Genomic DNA, 17,438 nt, shown 5'->3' on the forward strand with positions numbered 1-17,438 from the left:
GCAGATCTATTTATAATTACAAACCATGTTTTATTTTGATATGCTTGTGTTATTTACTTCGTTTATGTTAAGTGTTATTATTATTATTATTATTATTATTATTATTATTATTTCAATTTGTTTTTAATTAATTTTTCTGCATATTTTCATGTTAAATTCTTCTGAGAAATAAGACTTTTTTTAAACAATTATTGTCATCATTATTATTATTATTATTATTATTATTATTATTATTATTATTGTCTTCTATTTCTAAGAATAAGTATAAAAAGGGGCTAAAATAAGGTTAAAACCATTAAAACATTTACAAATGACAGAGGAGTTATTTTATATATATATATATATATATATATATATATAAATAATGTCAGGTTTCGTTGTATGGCACCATTGCAAAACGAAGGTTAGTCCAAATAAAGAAAGCAGTTATTGATTGTTTGTTTGTTTGTTTGTTTGTTTGTTTGTTTGTTTGTTTGTTTGTAGGGTGTGTCTGCGGCGGAAGTGCTTCAGAAAAATCTCGTCATCATCCGGGTTACTTCTGGTCACACAGAGAGGACCCAAGATGGCGACTCACATGTCGAGGTATAGAAGCTGGAGTCGTGTTCAAAGGTAATGCACGTTTAAAACAAATGCTCTTAAATGGTCGCCAGACTCGAGTTAAATACATGGAAATAATATTGTGCAGCGTCATAACTTTTCTACGTCCTCATGACCCAAGATTAGCTTACACGGTTAGCACGATGCTAAGTGTTAGCTGTCAAACTGTCAGGCTGTAACGTTAGTCTCTATATGTCACTGTCAGGATGGCTAATGGGTTACCCATTACTGGGGAAGATTTGTTTCAAATATCTGGTGGAAAAAATGTTCGGACCTTACCGTCAACACATTTAATCACGAACAAACCTCGAGGTGTCTGTTTTAAACTTCTTCATCGGTTCTATCCAGCAAAACATTACTTGCAAAGACTAAAAAATGGCATTGACATTGATTGCTCTTTCTGTGGAGTTGATCGTGAAACAACCATATACTTAGACTGTCACTTTTTTTGAAAGACTTTGCCCAACATATCTGCTGTAACATTTCGGTCAACTTTTCTCTGCTGTGCAGAGACGTGCTGATTGGTTTTTATGATGTCTGCCTTCTAGAACAAAAACAGTATTACACCATCAATCTTTTTGTTATCTTGGCAAAATTTCACATTCACAAAAGTAAATTCTGTAACAGAAAAGCTCTACTTAAAATCTTTATGAATGACATGCTACAATACCTACAAACTATTCAGCACTTTACAAACCCTGAAGCCTTAAAGACTCTTGATATTTGTAAACTTATGAACTGCTAAATTATTTATTGTATTTCTCGTCATATTTTTTGTTTTCTTACTCTTTCATATTTTATATACCTCATAACTCCTGGTGTATATGAATTTGGGAATTTGACATTGTACTTGAATTGCAATAAAGACAAATAAATTAAAAAAAAGAAAATAATTAACCACCAATATTTTAGAGATTGGCAGATGAGGAAGTTATATTTTTGGTGATTTTCTTGGTCTTTTCATTTTGTTAGACTTTGATGAACACGCTGAGCTGAATGTTTGTTGATAGTTTCAATATTAGGTTACGTATTTGGATCAAAGTTTGAGAAGTGCCAATTCAGCTTTAATTGCGTGTTAATTTCAGATTAAATGGCTTTAGTGTTAGCCGGAGTATTTTGGAGTCTGATTCTGTTCTATTGCTGTGTTATATATGGTGTTATACTATGTTACTTACTACCTTTCATTTACCATGTAAACTTGATCTCATATCCCATACTTTATCATAATTGGAACATGTTATGCTATATTATGTGTTACACTGATTTTGCAATATTAATTAAACTACTGGCAACTGAGTGTAACTTCTGCACTGTTTATTCCTTTGACACCAAATTGTTTTTGCACCACTTAACAATGCATAACAATGTAGAAAGTAGAGATGAGCAACACGTTTAAGGAAAAAAAAATAATCAAATGAGTGTAGGAACATAATGTTGCTGAGAATAGGTTAAAGAAACCTTGTTGTTGCCTTGTTGTTCTCAAAGGTTTGGGATTGCAGCTTACAGAAAGTACAGCAGTGGCGGCCGATACCCAAATATCTCCCTCTCTGCACCGCTGCCTGGGATCCCCAAGCCAGTGTTTGCATCTGTACATGGTCAGGAAAAATATGAGACCAAGATCACTACTCTAGAAAATGGCCTCAAAGTCGCCTCCCAAAACAAGTTTGGTCAATTCTGCACAGTTGGAAGTAAGTCGCAGCAGTGATATGCAAATTATAATATCCACTTGTCTTCAGGATCTGGCTGAAGTTTGTTTTCTTTCTTATTTTTAGTTTTAGTAAATTCTGGATCCAGACATGAAGCAAAGTATCCGAGTGGAATAGCTCACTTCATAGAAAAACTCGCCTTTTCTGTAAGTAAAACAAAGTAAAAGACCACTAAATTAAAGTTCAAGGAAGTTGAGGTGTGTAAAGTAATGTTGTCATTTTTTTTGAATCTTTAGTCCACAGCTCAGTACGGGAGTAAAGATGAAATTCTCCTCACGTTGGAAAAACATGGAGGGATATGTGACTGCCAAACATCAAGGTATGTAGGCTATTAGCACAAATCCTGTCTCAATGTTACAAAATGTAATGTTTGTGTATTACTACCTTCCATGTGTGAACTAGGCCTTTCTTCTGTTGTAGAGTATGTGTAAAAAGCTGTTGTTTGTGTGATATATTGTTCATTTTGCTGCGCAGGGATACCACCATGTATGCAGTGTCTGCTGAAGTTAAGGGTCTGGACACAGTGGTCAGTCTTCTCTCTGATGCTGTTCTACAGCCTCGCCTGCTGGGTACGGCCATTCTTATTTGAAATGACAAATCCATGGGCACTGTGCCAAATGTCTGTCTGTCTCCACTGCCTGTCTGAGATGATCTGTTTGTTTACATGCAGATGACGAAATCGAGATGACCAGAATGGCGGTACGCTTTGAGTTAGAAGATCTAAACATGAGGCCAGACCCTGAACCTTTACTCACTGAGATGATCCATGCTGTGAGTCGCATCACTTGTTTAGATCCTCCAACCCCAGCTCTCTGTGAAAGTAAACAAATTGATCCATGACCCTTTTAAAGGAGCACGCCGACTTATTGGGACTTCAGCTTATTCACCATAACCCCCAGAGTTACATAAGTCCATACATGCCCTTCTCATCTCCGTGCGTGTTGTAACTCTGTCTGACGCACCCAACGCTAGCCTCGTTTAGCACAGATCCTGGAGTGGCGGAGTGATATTACTCCAACTCTGAGCGAACTCCAGGCGAACTCTCTGCTCCTCACCACGGGGGTTCTCAGGTGCTGCTAGCAAATCACTCCGCCCAAGTAGCAGAAGTAGCAGTGCTTCGCCTTTCTGAGAATATAGTTCCCAGTTTATATACGGTTAGAAGACTGCTGTGTCTCATGTGACCTTGTTATTTGTACACCCTGTAACTATACAAATCACAACATGTAAATAGGAACATGTTGGCGTTATTTTGTCACTTATTGGGATCAGCAGGCTAGATGGAGCCGGTTACCTCCAGGATCTGTGCTAAGCTAGGCTAGCGGTGGGTGCATCAGTCAGAGTTACGACACGCACGGAGATGAGAAGGGAGTGTATGGACTTATCTAACTCTGGGGGATACGGTGAATAAGACAAAGTCCCAATAAGTCGGCGTGTTCCTTTTAAGCATCAGGGCTGTTATTATGTAGCGCCGCTGTAACTGATCAGTTAATCGATAAGTATGCTGTTGATTAATTGCTTAATCGTTTAGTATGTGTAATGTCAAAAATAACAAAAATATACCAGGCTTTATATCAACTGCAGTATATTTTCTGTCTGAAACTGAATTTATAATAATATGAAACAAAGAAATGCAACCTAATTTAGCTTTCTCTGGAAAAGAGGATCTGTAGCAATGTGCAGTACAAGAAAAGTATGGTGTTTTTTGAAAATTAAACCATGTAAACCTATTCTGATATTCTAAATACAATTATGAACCTGAAAATGAGCATAATATGAGCCCTTTAACAATATTGTAACGTATGGTAATTGTTTGCTTCCAGGCCGCATATCGAGGAAACACAGTTGGACTGCCTCGCTTTTGTCCTGTAGAAAACGTGGACAAGATTGACAAGAAAGTGCTTCACAGCTACCTCCGTAACTACTACTGCCCCGAGCGGATGGTGCTGGCCGGAGTGGGCATCGAGCACGAGCAGCTGGTTGAATGTGCCAGGAAATACCTGCTGGATGCGAAGCCGGTGTGGGGAACAGGTGCCGTGGCCAACGTGGACCTCTCTGTAGCGCAGTACACTGGTGGCATCGTCAAGGTGATTTCTCGGTCGTTTTGTTTTATTTGCAGTTGTAAAACGGCCAAAAACAATAGTAACATCTTCTTCTTTTCATCTGCTAGATTGAGAAGGATATGTCAGATGTGAGCCTTGGCCCCACCCCGATCCCAGAGCTCACCCACATCATGATCGGCCTGGAGAGCTGCTCCTTCCTGGTGGGTGTTTGCAGTGCCTGGCTATATCCTGAAGAGTCTCCATATCAGGTGTCTGATGCATGTTAGCTTCAAGCTTCCAAATAAAAAAATAAATAAAAGCATTTCTCTTCACAGGAGGAAGACTTCATCCCATTCGCGGTGCTCAACATGATGATGGGTGGAGGAGGCTCCTTCTCTGCAGGAGGACCTGGAAAAGGCATGTTCACCCGCCTATATCTGAACGTGCTCAACAGGTGAGCGTCTCACACACCTCCATTCAGCATCATCAGATAATCATAAGTCACTAAAAATAACACCAGTCAGTTTCACTAATTGCCTTAAGGTTTTCCTTATATAGGCATCATTGGATGTACAATGCCACCTCCTACCATCATAGCTATGAGGACAGCGGTCTGCTGTGTATCCATGCCAGTGCAGACCCCAGACAGGTTGGTACAGGTTCAGGACTGCACGGTTCAAATGTCTCATTGTACCTTTACATCCAAATATCGCATTTTTATTTTATTTTTTTAAACCATGGCAACAAAAAAAGATGGCTCTTTTTGTTGATGTTTGTGTAGAGTTCTTATCATTACATACGTTCATCTCCAGGTGCGAGAAATGGTGGCGATAATAACGAGAGAGTTCATTCAGATGGCTAGCAGCGCAGGAGAGGTAATAGCTGCGGCAACTTTAGCAATATTAATTATAGTTAAAGAAACAAAGGCGGTGTGCAGTTCTTGGAACATTTTTCTCATCCCTGTATGTTTAGATGGAGCTGGAGAGGGCCAAGACTCAGCTCAAGTCCATGTTGATGATGAACCTCGAGTCGCGGCCGGTTATTTTTGAAGATGTTGGTCGCCAGGTTCTCTCCACAGGAAAGAGAAAGCTGCCACATGAACTGTGTGATCTAATAAGTGAGTACTTAAGATAATATCGCAGCCATAAAATACCTGTGTAAGAGGAAAATTTACATCATAAATTAAGAACTAGACATAGGCTTATTTCGCCCCTGTTGTTCATTCAGATTTTGACCTTTCAACTAATAATTTGCAGGCAACGTGACCGCCAGTGATATTAAGAGGGTAACCACTAAGATGCTGCGCAGTAAGCCCGCAGTAGCAGCTCTGGGAGACCTGACGGAGCTGCCCTCTTACGAACACATCCAGGCCGCCCTGTCCAGCAAAGACGGACGTCTGCCCCGCGTGTATCGCCTCTTCCGATAGAACCCCGTGGCCATCGAGCCGGGTCGTCACTGGCAAACGTCACTGTAAATAAACTGGACTGGATTACACTAGTGTTCCCTCCCACCACAGAACTCAACACAGCTCACTGTGGGAGGGGACTAATACCCGGGCTCTCGGCTGAACCTCCGAGAGTGGGGATTTTAAAGAAAAGTTGCATTTTACTCGACAGTAACCCTAGTCTACATACACAGTTGGAGTATCTGTATTTGTTGTTTGTGGGCAGGAAAGCCATATTTCATTATTTACCAGGGTGGTTTGCAGGAGTTTGGTTTTAAAGGGACAATTCACCCCAAAGCCAAAATTAGTTAGTTTTTAATTTGAAAACCGGTTACGTTTTAAGTTTATGAATGAATGATATTACACTGTGAAAGTAAAGCAGCATATAGGCAAGAGAAGGGGCGGCTAACGTCCCCAGCAGTGTCTAAACTGTTATTTTTTTAGTGAGCTATTATTTTTCTCTGCTTGCAAACCCTCAGCTCTCCAAAATGCACAGCGCTCCACATCGATCCTTCTCTTTTCATAGAGTGGATGGATCAGAAAACAGTTTAAAATCTTACAATTTATACAACACAGCACTTCATAGTCTCGCATCAGAGGCACGGAAGACTGCACAACCCGAGGGATTAACAGATTAATAAAGGCATCCTTGGAAGTTTTTGGATAAATGTGACAAACCTCACAACTGTAGCAAATTTGTCCTCAAGAAGATTGAAATCATAGTTTCTGTCATCATTGTGTCAGATGTACTGTAAAGAGATTGAAATCTAAAGTGAAATCTGTTATTTTTTTTGTACTTTTGTGGTTGTGTTGATGCCCTTGCAAATAAAAAATATATGATTATATTAACAGGCTAAATTAGAGGAGTAGTTTGATTTTAGGAAATATGCTTATTTGCTTTTCTGGCAGAGAGTTAGATGAGAATATTATGTTAAATTTGTCCCTGAAATATGAAGCTACAGCCAGTCGGCAGTTAGTTTAGCATAAAGAGCGGAAACGGCTCGACTGGCTCTGTAACTAAATCCGCCCAGGAGCATCTCCAAAGCTCACCTCGGCAAGATTTTTTGGGGGGCATTTCAGCCTTTAATGGAAGAACAGATGGATATGAAAGGGGAGAGAGAGGGGGATCACATGCAGGAAATCATCTCAGGTCGGAGTCAAACCCTGGACCTTCTGTATCGAGGCCAACCCAGCCACACGCCTTATTACATCTTATTTGTTTGATCTGTACAAAAACTGAAGCTCCAAAGCAAAATTCAGCCAACAAAGTGTTTTCAAACATTTATTACGGGATGTTACATCATAGGTGACATAAAAATATGGAGATAAAGTTAAGAGGTCTTGAGGAAATCAAAACAAGACCCACAGGCACTTTTCTTTTAGAGCGTACTGCTCTTCATGCTGGGAATGCAAGTTCATTAATGTAGTATACAGTTTATAGTATATATGAGGTTACACAGCAGTGAGATGAGAGGTAAGGCATTGAGTTACAGTCTGTTATAGTATTACTTGGCCTAATAAGAGAAAAAGTAGTGACAGGTGTTAACAGTGTAAATAATTATTTTATAGGAAGTGAATAGCTGTCAAATACATTTGATCTCCCTGAAATGTAACAGTAGCATGTAACAAGTATTAACAACCTCCTGACTAGTGTTCATCAATGTCTGAAATGATAAATTCAATCTCCCTTCTTCAGTCATATTGTATCTCTCCTACAATACATTAAACTTAGAACACAGGTCAAGTTAAAATGGACCCAGATGCCTAAATTACATTAAAAAGTGCACCTCAATGTGCCACCAAAATTGTTTGTTAAAGTGCTCATATTATGCTCATTTTCAGATTCATAATTGTATTTAGAGGTTATATCAGAATAGGTTTACATGGTTTAATTTTGTTCAAAAAACATACATATTTTTGTTGTACTGCACATTGCTGCAGCTCCTCTTTTCACCCTGTGTGTTGAGCTCTCTGTTTTAGCTACAGAGTGAGGCATCTCACTTCTGTACCATCTTTGTTGGGATACGCAGTAGCTAGGTCAGCACAGCTAGCTAGTCAGTTGAAGAGTATGAGGGAGTGCCAGGCTAGCAGCTAGGTGAGCATTATAACGTGTGCTTCAAAGTGATGCACGTTTGTCACGGAAGTAAAGGCTGGACTACAATAGAGCTGTTTGGAGCAGTTGGTCAACAGTGTTTTCTGTTGGAGATGGTAAGTTCCTTTGGGGTGGACTTTGGGCTTTTTCACTTTGGAAGCCTATTACATGCACAATAAAGGAAAGGGAAAACGCCAAAATGCATAATATGAGCACTTTAAGCTATTTGATGACAAATGTACAAGGCATTAAAAAACACTGATTTAGCATTCAAAAAAAAAAAAAAAATAACATTGTGGTTCATGATGCATTTAAAACACCTACAACATTTTTTTAAATGAATGCAGTTACACAGAGCCTTTAAGGTTAGTCAGTTCACACAGGAGCATGTGACTGAAGAGTAAACCGTGATGGCAGCTCCCCGAATAAATAAAGGCCAGACTGCTGCTGTGTCTGCAAACCTCTCTCTCTCTGTGTTTCTGACCTCAAGGTCCCTGCCCTCAAGTCCTGCCAGCCGCTTAACCCACGCAGACAGTTCCCAACAATGACCAACAGAGGGCGCACTCTGCTCAGTTACCGACCAGCACCGGGCTCTGTGTAATTAAGACAACTCTGGTTTCCTTTTGGTCCTTTTCTGGTTTCACATTCCACGTTCTGGCACAGTTCAGTCCAGTCCAGTCCAGTCTGGTCTGGAGAGTTTGTTTTAAGGGTTTAGGAGATGGTACAGATGGCGCTGCTACTATGGTTCTTCATGGCCTCCCTCCTCTTCAGCTCTCTGGTGATCCTCCTCCTAATTCCCTCCAAGTACAAGCTTCTGTCAAACTGTCCCGCACCGAGGGGAATACTAAACAACACAATCGAACACATTTAGTATGAGACTAGCAGTATGTAGCACCAGACTTATGAGGTCAAAATAAAGAAAAGACAAATTCAGTATTTAAATATGTAGACAATTAAGAATCTAGAAAGATTAGAAGATGAAGATTCTTACTGCTCAGCATTAGAAAATGACTTCTTGCAAAACGTATTTGCAAGAAGTTTGACTCTTCTAAACTAAAACAGTACTTTGCCAGCTGCTGAGATCATTCACTTTCTAACTGTATTGGAACAAAAATGCACTTCTCACTGTGATGGGTAGAAACTCCCTATTTTACCCAAACCAATTTAGTTTTCAACTGTGGACGATGCTACAAGAAAGCATTAAACATATTTAATAGTAAAGGCAGCTTCATAAAGGAAAGTTATATTGTGCATTGTTATATGGGTGTCATGAAAGGCACTTTAAATAAAATGTATTATTATTATTATTATTATATTACACTGAACTCAAATTAAGCTGGTTTACTACAGTTGCAAAAATGCAACTTCAACTTTTCAATGTAAACTAATCTTTTTAGTTAAGCTATGTTTTTGAAACGGCAATGGGACTCACTTGTCTCTGCCTGGCCTGAGTTTGACCTGGAAGACGCTGATGACGGGCCGATGGTCTGAGGTCTTGATGCAGGAGCAGCTGGTGTACTTGACCACTTTTATGTCCTCAGCCTGCCTGCTCCTGAACAAGATCCTGTCCTGTGAACACACACAAGAGAGGTTTCACCCTGCTGAGAGCCGCAATAAGCTGACTTAACCTGCCCTGGCCAGTTTAGACTTTAATTAGAGCAGCTGAAAAGTGTATATGAGTGCTTTCCACCAAATGTCTGGTTTTTTGTGGCTTGATTTTCTTTTTCTTCTTACTGTGTACGAAGGCGTTCTCTGTTTAGAAGTAGTGTCGTAGATATCACAGCCGACGTCAAACTTGTACGTGGGGAGGAAGTGTATTGGTGCCTCTTGGAAGCCTTTAAAGATTGAACCTGGAGGGGAAATACACAAACACAACAACATACTTTCCAAAAACCTTCCAAAACGTTTAAAGTTTTTAAAGAGATTTAGCCACTAACATGCAAGCATACCATCTTTCATTTCCTTAGAGAGCTGGTCGTGCTCCAACAGAGGGCCCATATCGCCGCCTACTGTGCGGTTTATGATGGTCTCCACGTCCACCCGGTCTTTACTCAGCCGAAAGTTAAAATCTCCAAACCAGAAGACCTGATCGAATCTTGTTGTGACGTCGGCTACAATTACAAATGACATCTTGTGATCATCAACTATATAACTAGCCATTATTCCTACCAACTTCAAAGCTTTAATCCGAAATAAGTAGATGAATAACAATACATTCTATTCAGCACTCAATGGCAAGACCAAAGCTGGGACAAAACAGATGGTCATGGACACAAAAACTTGTTTAGAATTCTAATCACTACAGCTAAAAACCTCTCTGAGAAAAAGAAGGAGCAATTTGTTAAAAAATGTCTGACTGTAAGCTAACAGTTACAATCAGTCCTAGTTTTATTTAAAGAAAATGTGCGAATAGGGTAAGGCTACAACATAAATTGTGAATTTTCAAGAATCCAGTGAAGGAAATTTGTCTTTTTGTAATTACTTCAATGCGTAAAATATTATTTATCCCATTGCCAGAATATAACATGTTTCAGAAACACCACCATCATAATTGTTTTGATTTTTCACATCTTTAAGACAAGGAAACGTACATGGTGTGGAGCGGTAGGGGTTGGTGTCTGGAAGGCCTTTGGGAAGAGCTAGAGCCTCGACGATTTTGTTGTAATCTAGTACTCTCTCGTAAACTTTGGCATCTCCAGCTGGAATAACAGACACAGAAATTAGAAACACATAAAACTGCCTAGCCATCAACGCTGCAGTTTAAATGCAAATATGTAATACTAAGAGCAGACGTAAAAGCAGTTATGGTGAGTGTAATAACTAAAACATGCCTCTCATAGAATGTGTAGACAATGTTTAATATTCAATGGACATGCCAGTATGCTGAAGTAAAAATTATACCATTACCGTTTCTTCTCTAGGCGAGGAAGAGACAAGTTGTCCTTCTATGTTGCCACATCCCACCTAAACTTTAGTACAAATCTCCAACCAGTCCTATCTACAGCCATCCTGATATTAGCCTCATGCTATAATAAATCACTGCTTCCGTCTGCAGCCTCCCTAACTTTATGGAAACCTGTTACTCACAGGTAAAATGGGATGTGATGAAGAGGAAGGAAGTGCCAAAAAAGGTAAAGGCGATTCCCACAGCCCCTTTGGTCTTGATCTGAGAGATGATCCTGGTTGTGACTGTGGCATGCTCCACCTCTGTGTGGGTCAACAGGACAAAATGTTGTGGTCAGTGTCAGAGGCTTAACTGTGTAATCAGTTAGATTCAAACACAGAAGCATGTGCATCTACAGTGTACATAAAAGAAATATGTCACCACATCAAAATCCTTTTATCTGCAGACTCCTCTGGCCAATATAATGAAGTAGCATCTAATGCTAACATGCTTATTCAAATATGCCATCACATAACTGCCGGCTAGATGTGTAACCATAAAACAGATATAAACATCTTTAAAAAACCTGCACTACGCACACGTTCTGCACGCAAGGAGCGATGTAGGAGGAGTTGATTACCTGAGCAGAACCAGATGAGGTCTCTTCTGACAAATACAGTGAGATACAAAACGCCATGTGATGCTGCGTACAGCATGACATAGTAAGGTCCCAAAGTCTCCTGAAGACGGGTCTCCCACTCCCTCCTGCACACACATGTACACGCAGAGTCACATACACAGAAATATAATTGACTTTACAGCACTGATAGTCGTAATAACTCCCTTTTCTTCCAGTAATGATGTAAACAAAACACAACATACCTGTCAGGACAGCCCTCCTGGACCCCAATAATATAGAAGTCTTGTGCAAATGCGGAGTCTGTTGGAAGGAGGAGATCATCTAAGTTGGCTGGAAGCCCCTGAAAATGATAGAAACTTGGTCACAACTCAGTTGGTAGTGGGTAGTAATACGACTTTAAACGGTTCTTGGTCTGTGAGACGCTGCAGAGCCATGATTACTTACGTACCTTCTCTCCCTGCATGTTCCAAGTGGCTATGTAGATGCCCACTCTTCTGTCAGGGAAGTGGCGGTCCAGCTCCTCGGCCCCAAGCAGGGCACCGCTTCCCAGCACGCTGCCCTCCAGAAAGCTCCTGGAAAATACACATTGGAAGGACAATTAGCACTTCTAAGGGTAGCCAACTTGCCATGTAGGATGCAGTGTAGGAAAAAGCAAGGCCGTTGTCTCTGATGTTACGTCAATAACTTAAAAGTAAAAATTATTATTATTATTCCCTTCTGGGCACTGACTGTGTATTGAGACTATAGACTATGCTCATTTTTTTGCCGCTCCTGCTGTCAAAAACTGTACTGAACAAGCATCTCCTCTGATCTTGTGCTAATCCTTCTCCCCTCTGTCACCTTCCCTTTTTCTCTTAAGAACATGAGGAATGCACATACAATGTAAAAATGCCTGGAGCTTTGGTTTCAGGACAAATTAACAGTCTCTCGCTGATGCTTTAACACATACTCCTGATAGTGAACCAAGCTCCAGATGCGCTATGCTAATCATCTTCAATCAGAGGGCACAATCAATACTAAAATGCTTGTAGTGGATATATTGTGCTGTGCCTGAGCATAGAGCTGGGCAATATATCAATATTATATCGGTATCGTGATATGAGACTAGATATCATCTTAGATTTTGGATATTGTAATATCGTAATATGGCATAAGTGTTGTCTTTTCCTGGTTTTAAAGGCTAAATTACAGTAAAGTTATGTAATTTTCTGAACTTACCAGACTGTTGTAACTGTTCTATTATTTGCCTTTACCCACTTAATCATTATTTCCACATTACTGATGATTATTTATTAAAAATCTTATTGTGTAAATATTTTGTGAACGCACCAATAGTCAACACTATATCGTTGCGGTATCGATATTGAGGTATTTGGTCAAAAATATTGTGATTGATTGATTTCCTCCATATCGCCCAGGCCTACCTGAGCATAGTACTTTCTTTTGAGCAATTTTCTTTTGTTATAAGGATAAGGTAGTTAAAGCCTGGCCAGACCTCAGACTGACACGGTACTGAAAAAGTAAGCCATATGTGCTATTGCAGCACTGCATTATTGTTGCAAATGATTGAAAATGATGCACATGAAGTTTTGAATTTGCCTAGTTTTATGTTGTCTCTCACCTATATGTAAATAAGGACATACGGTACCCTTGAAACAAACCGGCTTCTAATAGCCTTCTCTCTTTCCTTCCGGTAAGAGTAAGCCTTACAAAAGAGCCTTCACATCCAGCCTGAGGGATAACTCCAGGTACATCATCTACATGGTCATGATATGCCTACTGTACCTGTTCCTCACATCCTGGGGCCTGATGGGGCTAAGCACACTGTAGGTGGATCTCATGGAGTTGACAGAGGCACTATCCGACCCCATGTTCTCCAGAAGCCGGCTGTCGCTCAGGTTCCTGTGGAGTCTCTCCCCGAGTTTCTCTCTGGCCATCATGGCATAATCCAAACAATCCCCGTCAATCCTATTAGCTGCCCTTAAAGTGGCTGATGCAAAGCTCTTCCCCAGAGCAGGCAGTGTCCCCGTGGGTTGCACCGGAGACAGACGCACCTTGCTGGACCTCGCCCGGTGGTCTGTGGGGTCGCTCTGCTGGCTGGTGGGCCTCCTTTCATACTCGGAGAGACTTCTCCCTCTGTCCCGGAAGACTGGGGATCCCGTTGTAACAGCGGAGAGCTGTCTCATATTGGAGTCCTGGTCATTCCTGATGGTGGCAGCACCGCTGAGAACAAACCCATCTGGAGCTGGGGCTGTTTGGTCCTCTTTAAGAGAGTCTGTGGAGGAGCCAGTCCCAACTTGGTCACTTAGACTCTCCTGGCTGTTTCTTAGCCTCCTGGTTCTCACAGCCTCCTCCACTGAGACACTTTTTCTGGACTTTGACAGCCTGGGCAGTGCGGGTGGCCGAGGCTGGTATAGACTGATCGCTCCCTCTGCATTTCTGTCAGTGAGTTTAAGGGCATCGTTGTGTTCCTTGCAGGATTTGGCATCCACTAAAGAGGTCTCGAGTGCCCTGCTGTCACTGACAAGTGAATCTCCTTTAGCAGGAGCCTCACAGGACTGATGGAGGAGGCTGTCCTCTCCATTCTCAGTCATCCTCTCGTCATGCCTGAAACCAGCTGTGGTCAGGTGGATGGAGCTTTCTCATTGCTAACTAACATACACCTTAACATATAGGGCAGAAAATGATTCAGTCAAATGTTGACCTTAAAACGACTTAGTTCAGCCATGCTAACCATCCGTTTGTTGTATAATCTGTTTCTGCTTATTAGCAATACATACACTAATGGCAATTGTTACACGTGCAACATTAGTTGGACAATAAACGTTAACTATAGCTAACGTTAGTTAGCTAGTTAGCTCAAGAAATACTAGCACCGTGAGCTAATTATGCTAATGTTAGCCTTGGCGGTCTAAGCTAGCTAGAATCCAAGGCTGAGTCGAAATAGTTTTTTTCCCCAATTTCATCGCTTAACTGAAGCTCTGCAATTTCTGCTAACTAACGTTAATCATCCAGCCAACAAGTCACGTTTGAATATAACCTATACTGCTAACATTAGCTAACGTTAACCATCTAGCATAGCTAGTAGTTACAAGCTAGCTATAATATAGCTGTCATAGCATAACAGTAGCGATGTCCAGGCTAGCTCAGCTAACGTTACAAACAAACGTTTATAAGATCGTATAAATAATTAGATAATGTTGGTAGTTTCCGTCTTATATGGAGCTGGTTATTTCACTGTTATCGTTGTGAAGTAAAGTTACCTGTGGTTTAGCTACTGATGTTTTGAGTGGCTAATTAAAGAGTAGCTCAATTACTTCCTTAGCAACGCTTGACAACAGATTTTGTTACCAAGACAAGAGGGTCAGGAAAGAGAGGAGAGCAAAAGTTACAGCGCCCCCTCTGTGCAAAGAAGTGAAAGTACATGCAACTCAAATTCTTGTAATCTACCTGCATGTTGTGCATTCATCATACATGTATCCTAAAAATACTTGGATTAACTATTGCAACTGTGCTGGTTCTTTGCCTCTCTGATTAAAAAACAGTATGATGTCATACATTGTTTTCTTGCATTAAAATCACGAGGTGTCAGTCAGAGCATAGGCTAAATGTGATACAGAAATGCATTTACCAGCATGGCATCATTTTTTGATTTTTGATAACCTAAAAAAAACCCACTAAACATCATCCTCACACTTAAATCATTATATGAATTAATATATTTCATAATTCATACATTTTAGTCTTGCAAAATGCATATTGGGAAAGTAACATAAAGTGGGCCAAATTCTCCGGACGGACAAAGCAGAGAAAGGGGAGGTAACCTTGCATCCTTATGACCTCATAAGGATGCAAGCAGCATATAGATGTCTTATTTTTTTAAAGGAAACCTTTTTTTATCATTTTATTTCCATTTTCCTTTTATTTAAAGTAATGTTTTCATTTAAGCTATTTAATTGTCACCTCATTACTGACCTCTGTCTTATGTACCCACACATCACTGGTTGTAATACATGAATCAACCTCTTACAACACTTTTTTTGTGTGCATTAAAAAAACTAATTTTTCATACAAAGGTACACAATACTATTTTTTGCCATGATTAACTTTGAGAAAATAATTTTTACTATGCTTTTACATCTATGTCTATCACCGGGTGTTATTATGAAACTTACAAAAGTAAACATACAAAACCATGCACTAAATTCAGACTGTCAGCACTAAAAAACAACAGAAAAATGCTGTTGCTGAGAAAACAGCGTATAGTATGTCACAATGAATAAACAACATGAAGATATGACCTCTGATTGTTAACCCTTTCACCCTTTCTGTGCCCCCCTGCACTCTACCAGAAACAGCCACTGAAAGGATTTCTGAGCCCGCTGGCCCATGGAAATGTGGACAATCCCTCCATATTCTGTGCATTTCTATGGCACTGTTGCTGGCTCAGGGGGTTTAGACAAAAGGGCCAGTCTGTGGGTCAGGTATAAAAGCAAAGGGTTAAACCAGGTAGGGTACAGTTCAGTGCAAGAGCAGCAGCAGTACCAGCAGCAGCAGCCCACTGACCAGCAAAATGACTTCCACTGGAATGAACATGATGAGCAAGGTAAGCTCTCTGATAGTTTTCAATTTTATAATATCACTAAAACTAAATGGCATCACATGCATATTGCCCATTGGGGCTTAAACACATTGAGATGTGTGCTGTTTTTACCAGAGATACTTTAAAGCTCATATAATCAATGTGTTTTAATAATAACAAATCAAATGACTGTATGTGTAATGTGATAAAAAAAACAAAAAAACACTGAGAATTATCACTGAACTTTGCAGTTCCCCTCAGCTTGAAGAACATTCTTTGAGCTCATTGTTTTTGCTTTCGGGCCTGCGGGTTGACTGTTTTGGTTCACTCTCACACCTCTTATGGTGTTATTTTTGGCCACAGCATGCAACTGTTTCCATTGAAAGAGCTCGAACAACCCTACCTGCCCATGCAGCGCTAAAAGTTGGTGAAGACCATAAACAGAGCTACAGTTAGAGTTAATAATATGCCTCACATGTGCTTAACAAAGCCTTTCCTTCTCTCTCTCTTTCAGATCATCTTCTACGAGGAGAGGAACTTCCAGGGTCGTTCCTATGAGTGCATGAGCGACTGCCCCGACATGTCCTCCTACATGAGCAGGTGCCACTCCTGCAGGGTGGAGAGAGGCTGCTTCATGGTGTACGACCGCCCCAACTACATGGGAAACCAGTACTTCATGAGGAGGGGCGAGTACAGCGACTACATGAGCATGCTGGGCATGAGCGACACCATCAAGTCCTGTCGCATGATCCCCATGGTAAGATCTTACACCTGCCTATATTTACTGTAGCTGACATCTCTAGAAAATACAATATCTTTTTTTTGTATATCAAGCCTTATAGAACTCATGTTGAAAATATGAAATGTTCTGTGTTAAACCCACTCCTCTTCTGCACCACAGCACAGGGGATCCTACAGGATGAGGATCTACGAGAGGGAGAACTTCGGCGGTCAGATGTATGAGCTGATGGATGACTGTGATGACATCATGGGTCGTTACCGCATGTCCAACTGCATGTCCTGCAACGTGATGGAGGGCCACTGGCTGATGTACGAGCAGCCCCAGTACAGAGGCAGGATGATGTACGTGAGGCCCGGCGAGTACAGGAACTTCATGCACATGGGCAGTAGCAGCATGAGGTTCATGAGCATGAGGCGCATCACCGACTCCTGCTATTAGACTCTCTTAGCACTGAATAAAACTGTCATAACCTAAACTGCTGGTGTGTTAAGTATTTTTTTTTATTCTGCGTATGCATACTTCAGACACTTTACACCAATCAGAGCTGCCAGACCTCTATTGCTGGCAGTAATCCACAGGGAATCCCCAAAGAGAATGGTTGTTGACAAAGATGTGAAGGTTTCTCATTTTCATTAAATTATTCACTCCTTATTCTCATTTCCCAATCACATTCATAATCAACAACTTCCCAATCTGAAGTCTCCAATCTCTT

At 40.7% G+C, this 17,438-nt stretch overlaps 3 protein-coding genes across 4 annotated transcripts; 2 read left to right on the forward strand and 1 right to left on the reverse strand.

The window, feature by feature from the left end:
* The first annotated feature begins 530 nt into the window (after window positions 1-530).
* Window positions 531-6,635, forward strand: pmpca (peptidase, mitochondrial processing subunit alpha). Its single transcript, XM_028578357.1, has 13 exons — window positions 531-609; window positions 2,083-2,285; window positions 2,370-2,449; window positions 2,540-2,622; window positions 2,778-2,872; window positions 2,974-3,074; window positions 4,124-4,387; window positions 4,471-4,563; window positions 4,678-4,796; window positions 4,901-4,991; window positions 5,155-5,217; window positions 5,315-5,459; window positions 5,599-6,635. The coding sequence occupies exons 1-13, from the start codon at window positions 563-565 to the stop codon at window positions 5,766-5,768; spliced, it is 1,554 nt and encodes a 517-aa protein (XP_028434158.1). The 5' UTR covers window positions 531-562; the 3' UTR covers window positions 5,769-6,635.
* A 1,668-nt stretch (window positions 6,636-8,303) lies between these two features.
* inpp5e (inositol polyphosphate-5-phosphatase E) lies at window positions 8,304-14,749 on the reverse strand. 2 transcript variants are annotated; one of them, XM_028578921.1, is made up of 11 exons: window positions 14,666-14,749; window positions 13,188-14,065; window positions 11,851-11,974; window positions 11,645-11,742; window positions 11,403-11,527; window positions 10,966-11,085; window positions 10,470-10,577; window positions 9,828-9,989; window positions 9,613-9,728; window positions 9,311-9,447; window positions 8,304-8,722 (listed from the first exon to the last, which is right to left on the reverse strand). In XM_028578921.1, exons 2-11 carry the CDS (start codon window positions 13,994-13,996, stop codon window positions 8,590-8,592), a joined length of 1,932 nt encoding a protein of 643 aa, XP_028434722.1. In that variant the 5' UTR covers window positions 13,997-14,065; window positions 14,666-14,749; the 3' UTR covers window positions 8,304-8,589. The 2 variants fall into 2 exon arrangements, with proteins under 2 accessions (XP_028434722.1, XP_028434721.1); XM_028578920.1 differs by having other exon boundaries at window positions 13,188-14,739.
* Window positions 14,750-15,926: 1,177 nt separating this feature from the next.
* On the forward strand, window positions 15,927-17,164 carry LOC114556079 (gamma-crystallin M3). The gene is made up of 3 exons (XM_028578922.1): window positions 15,927-16,008; window positions 16,499-16,741; window positions 16,886-17,164. Exons 1-3 carry the CDS (start codon window positions 15,976-15,978, stop codon window positions 17,162-17,164), a joined length of 555 nt encoding a protein of 184 aa, XP_028434723.1. The 5' UTR covers window positions 15,927-15,975.
* Window positions 17,165-17,438: the final 274 nt, after the last annotated feature.

Source organism: Perca flavescens, chromosome 5 (assembly GCF_004354835.1).
Source record: "Perca flavescens isolate YP-PL-M2 chromosome 5, PFLA_1.0, whole genome shotgun sequence".
Classification (NCBI taxonomy): Eukaryota; Metazoa; Chordata; class Actinopteri; order Perciformes; family Percidae; genus Perca; species Perca flavescens.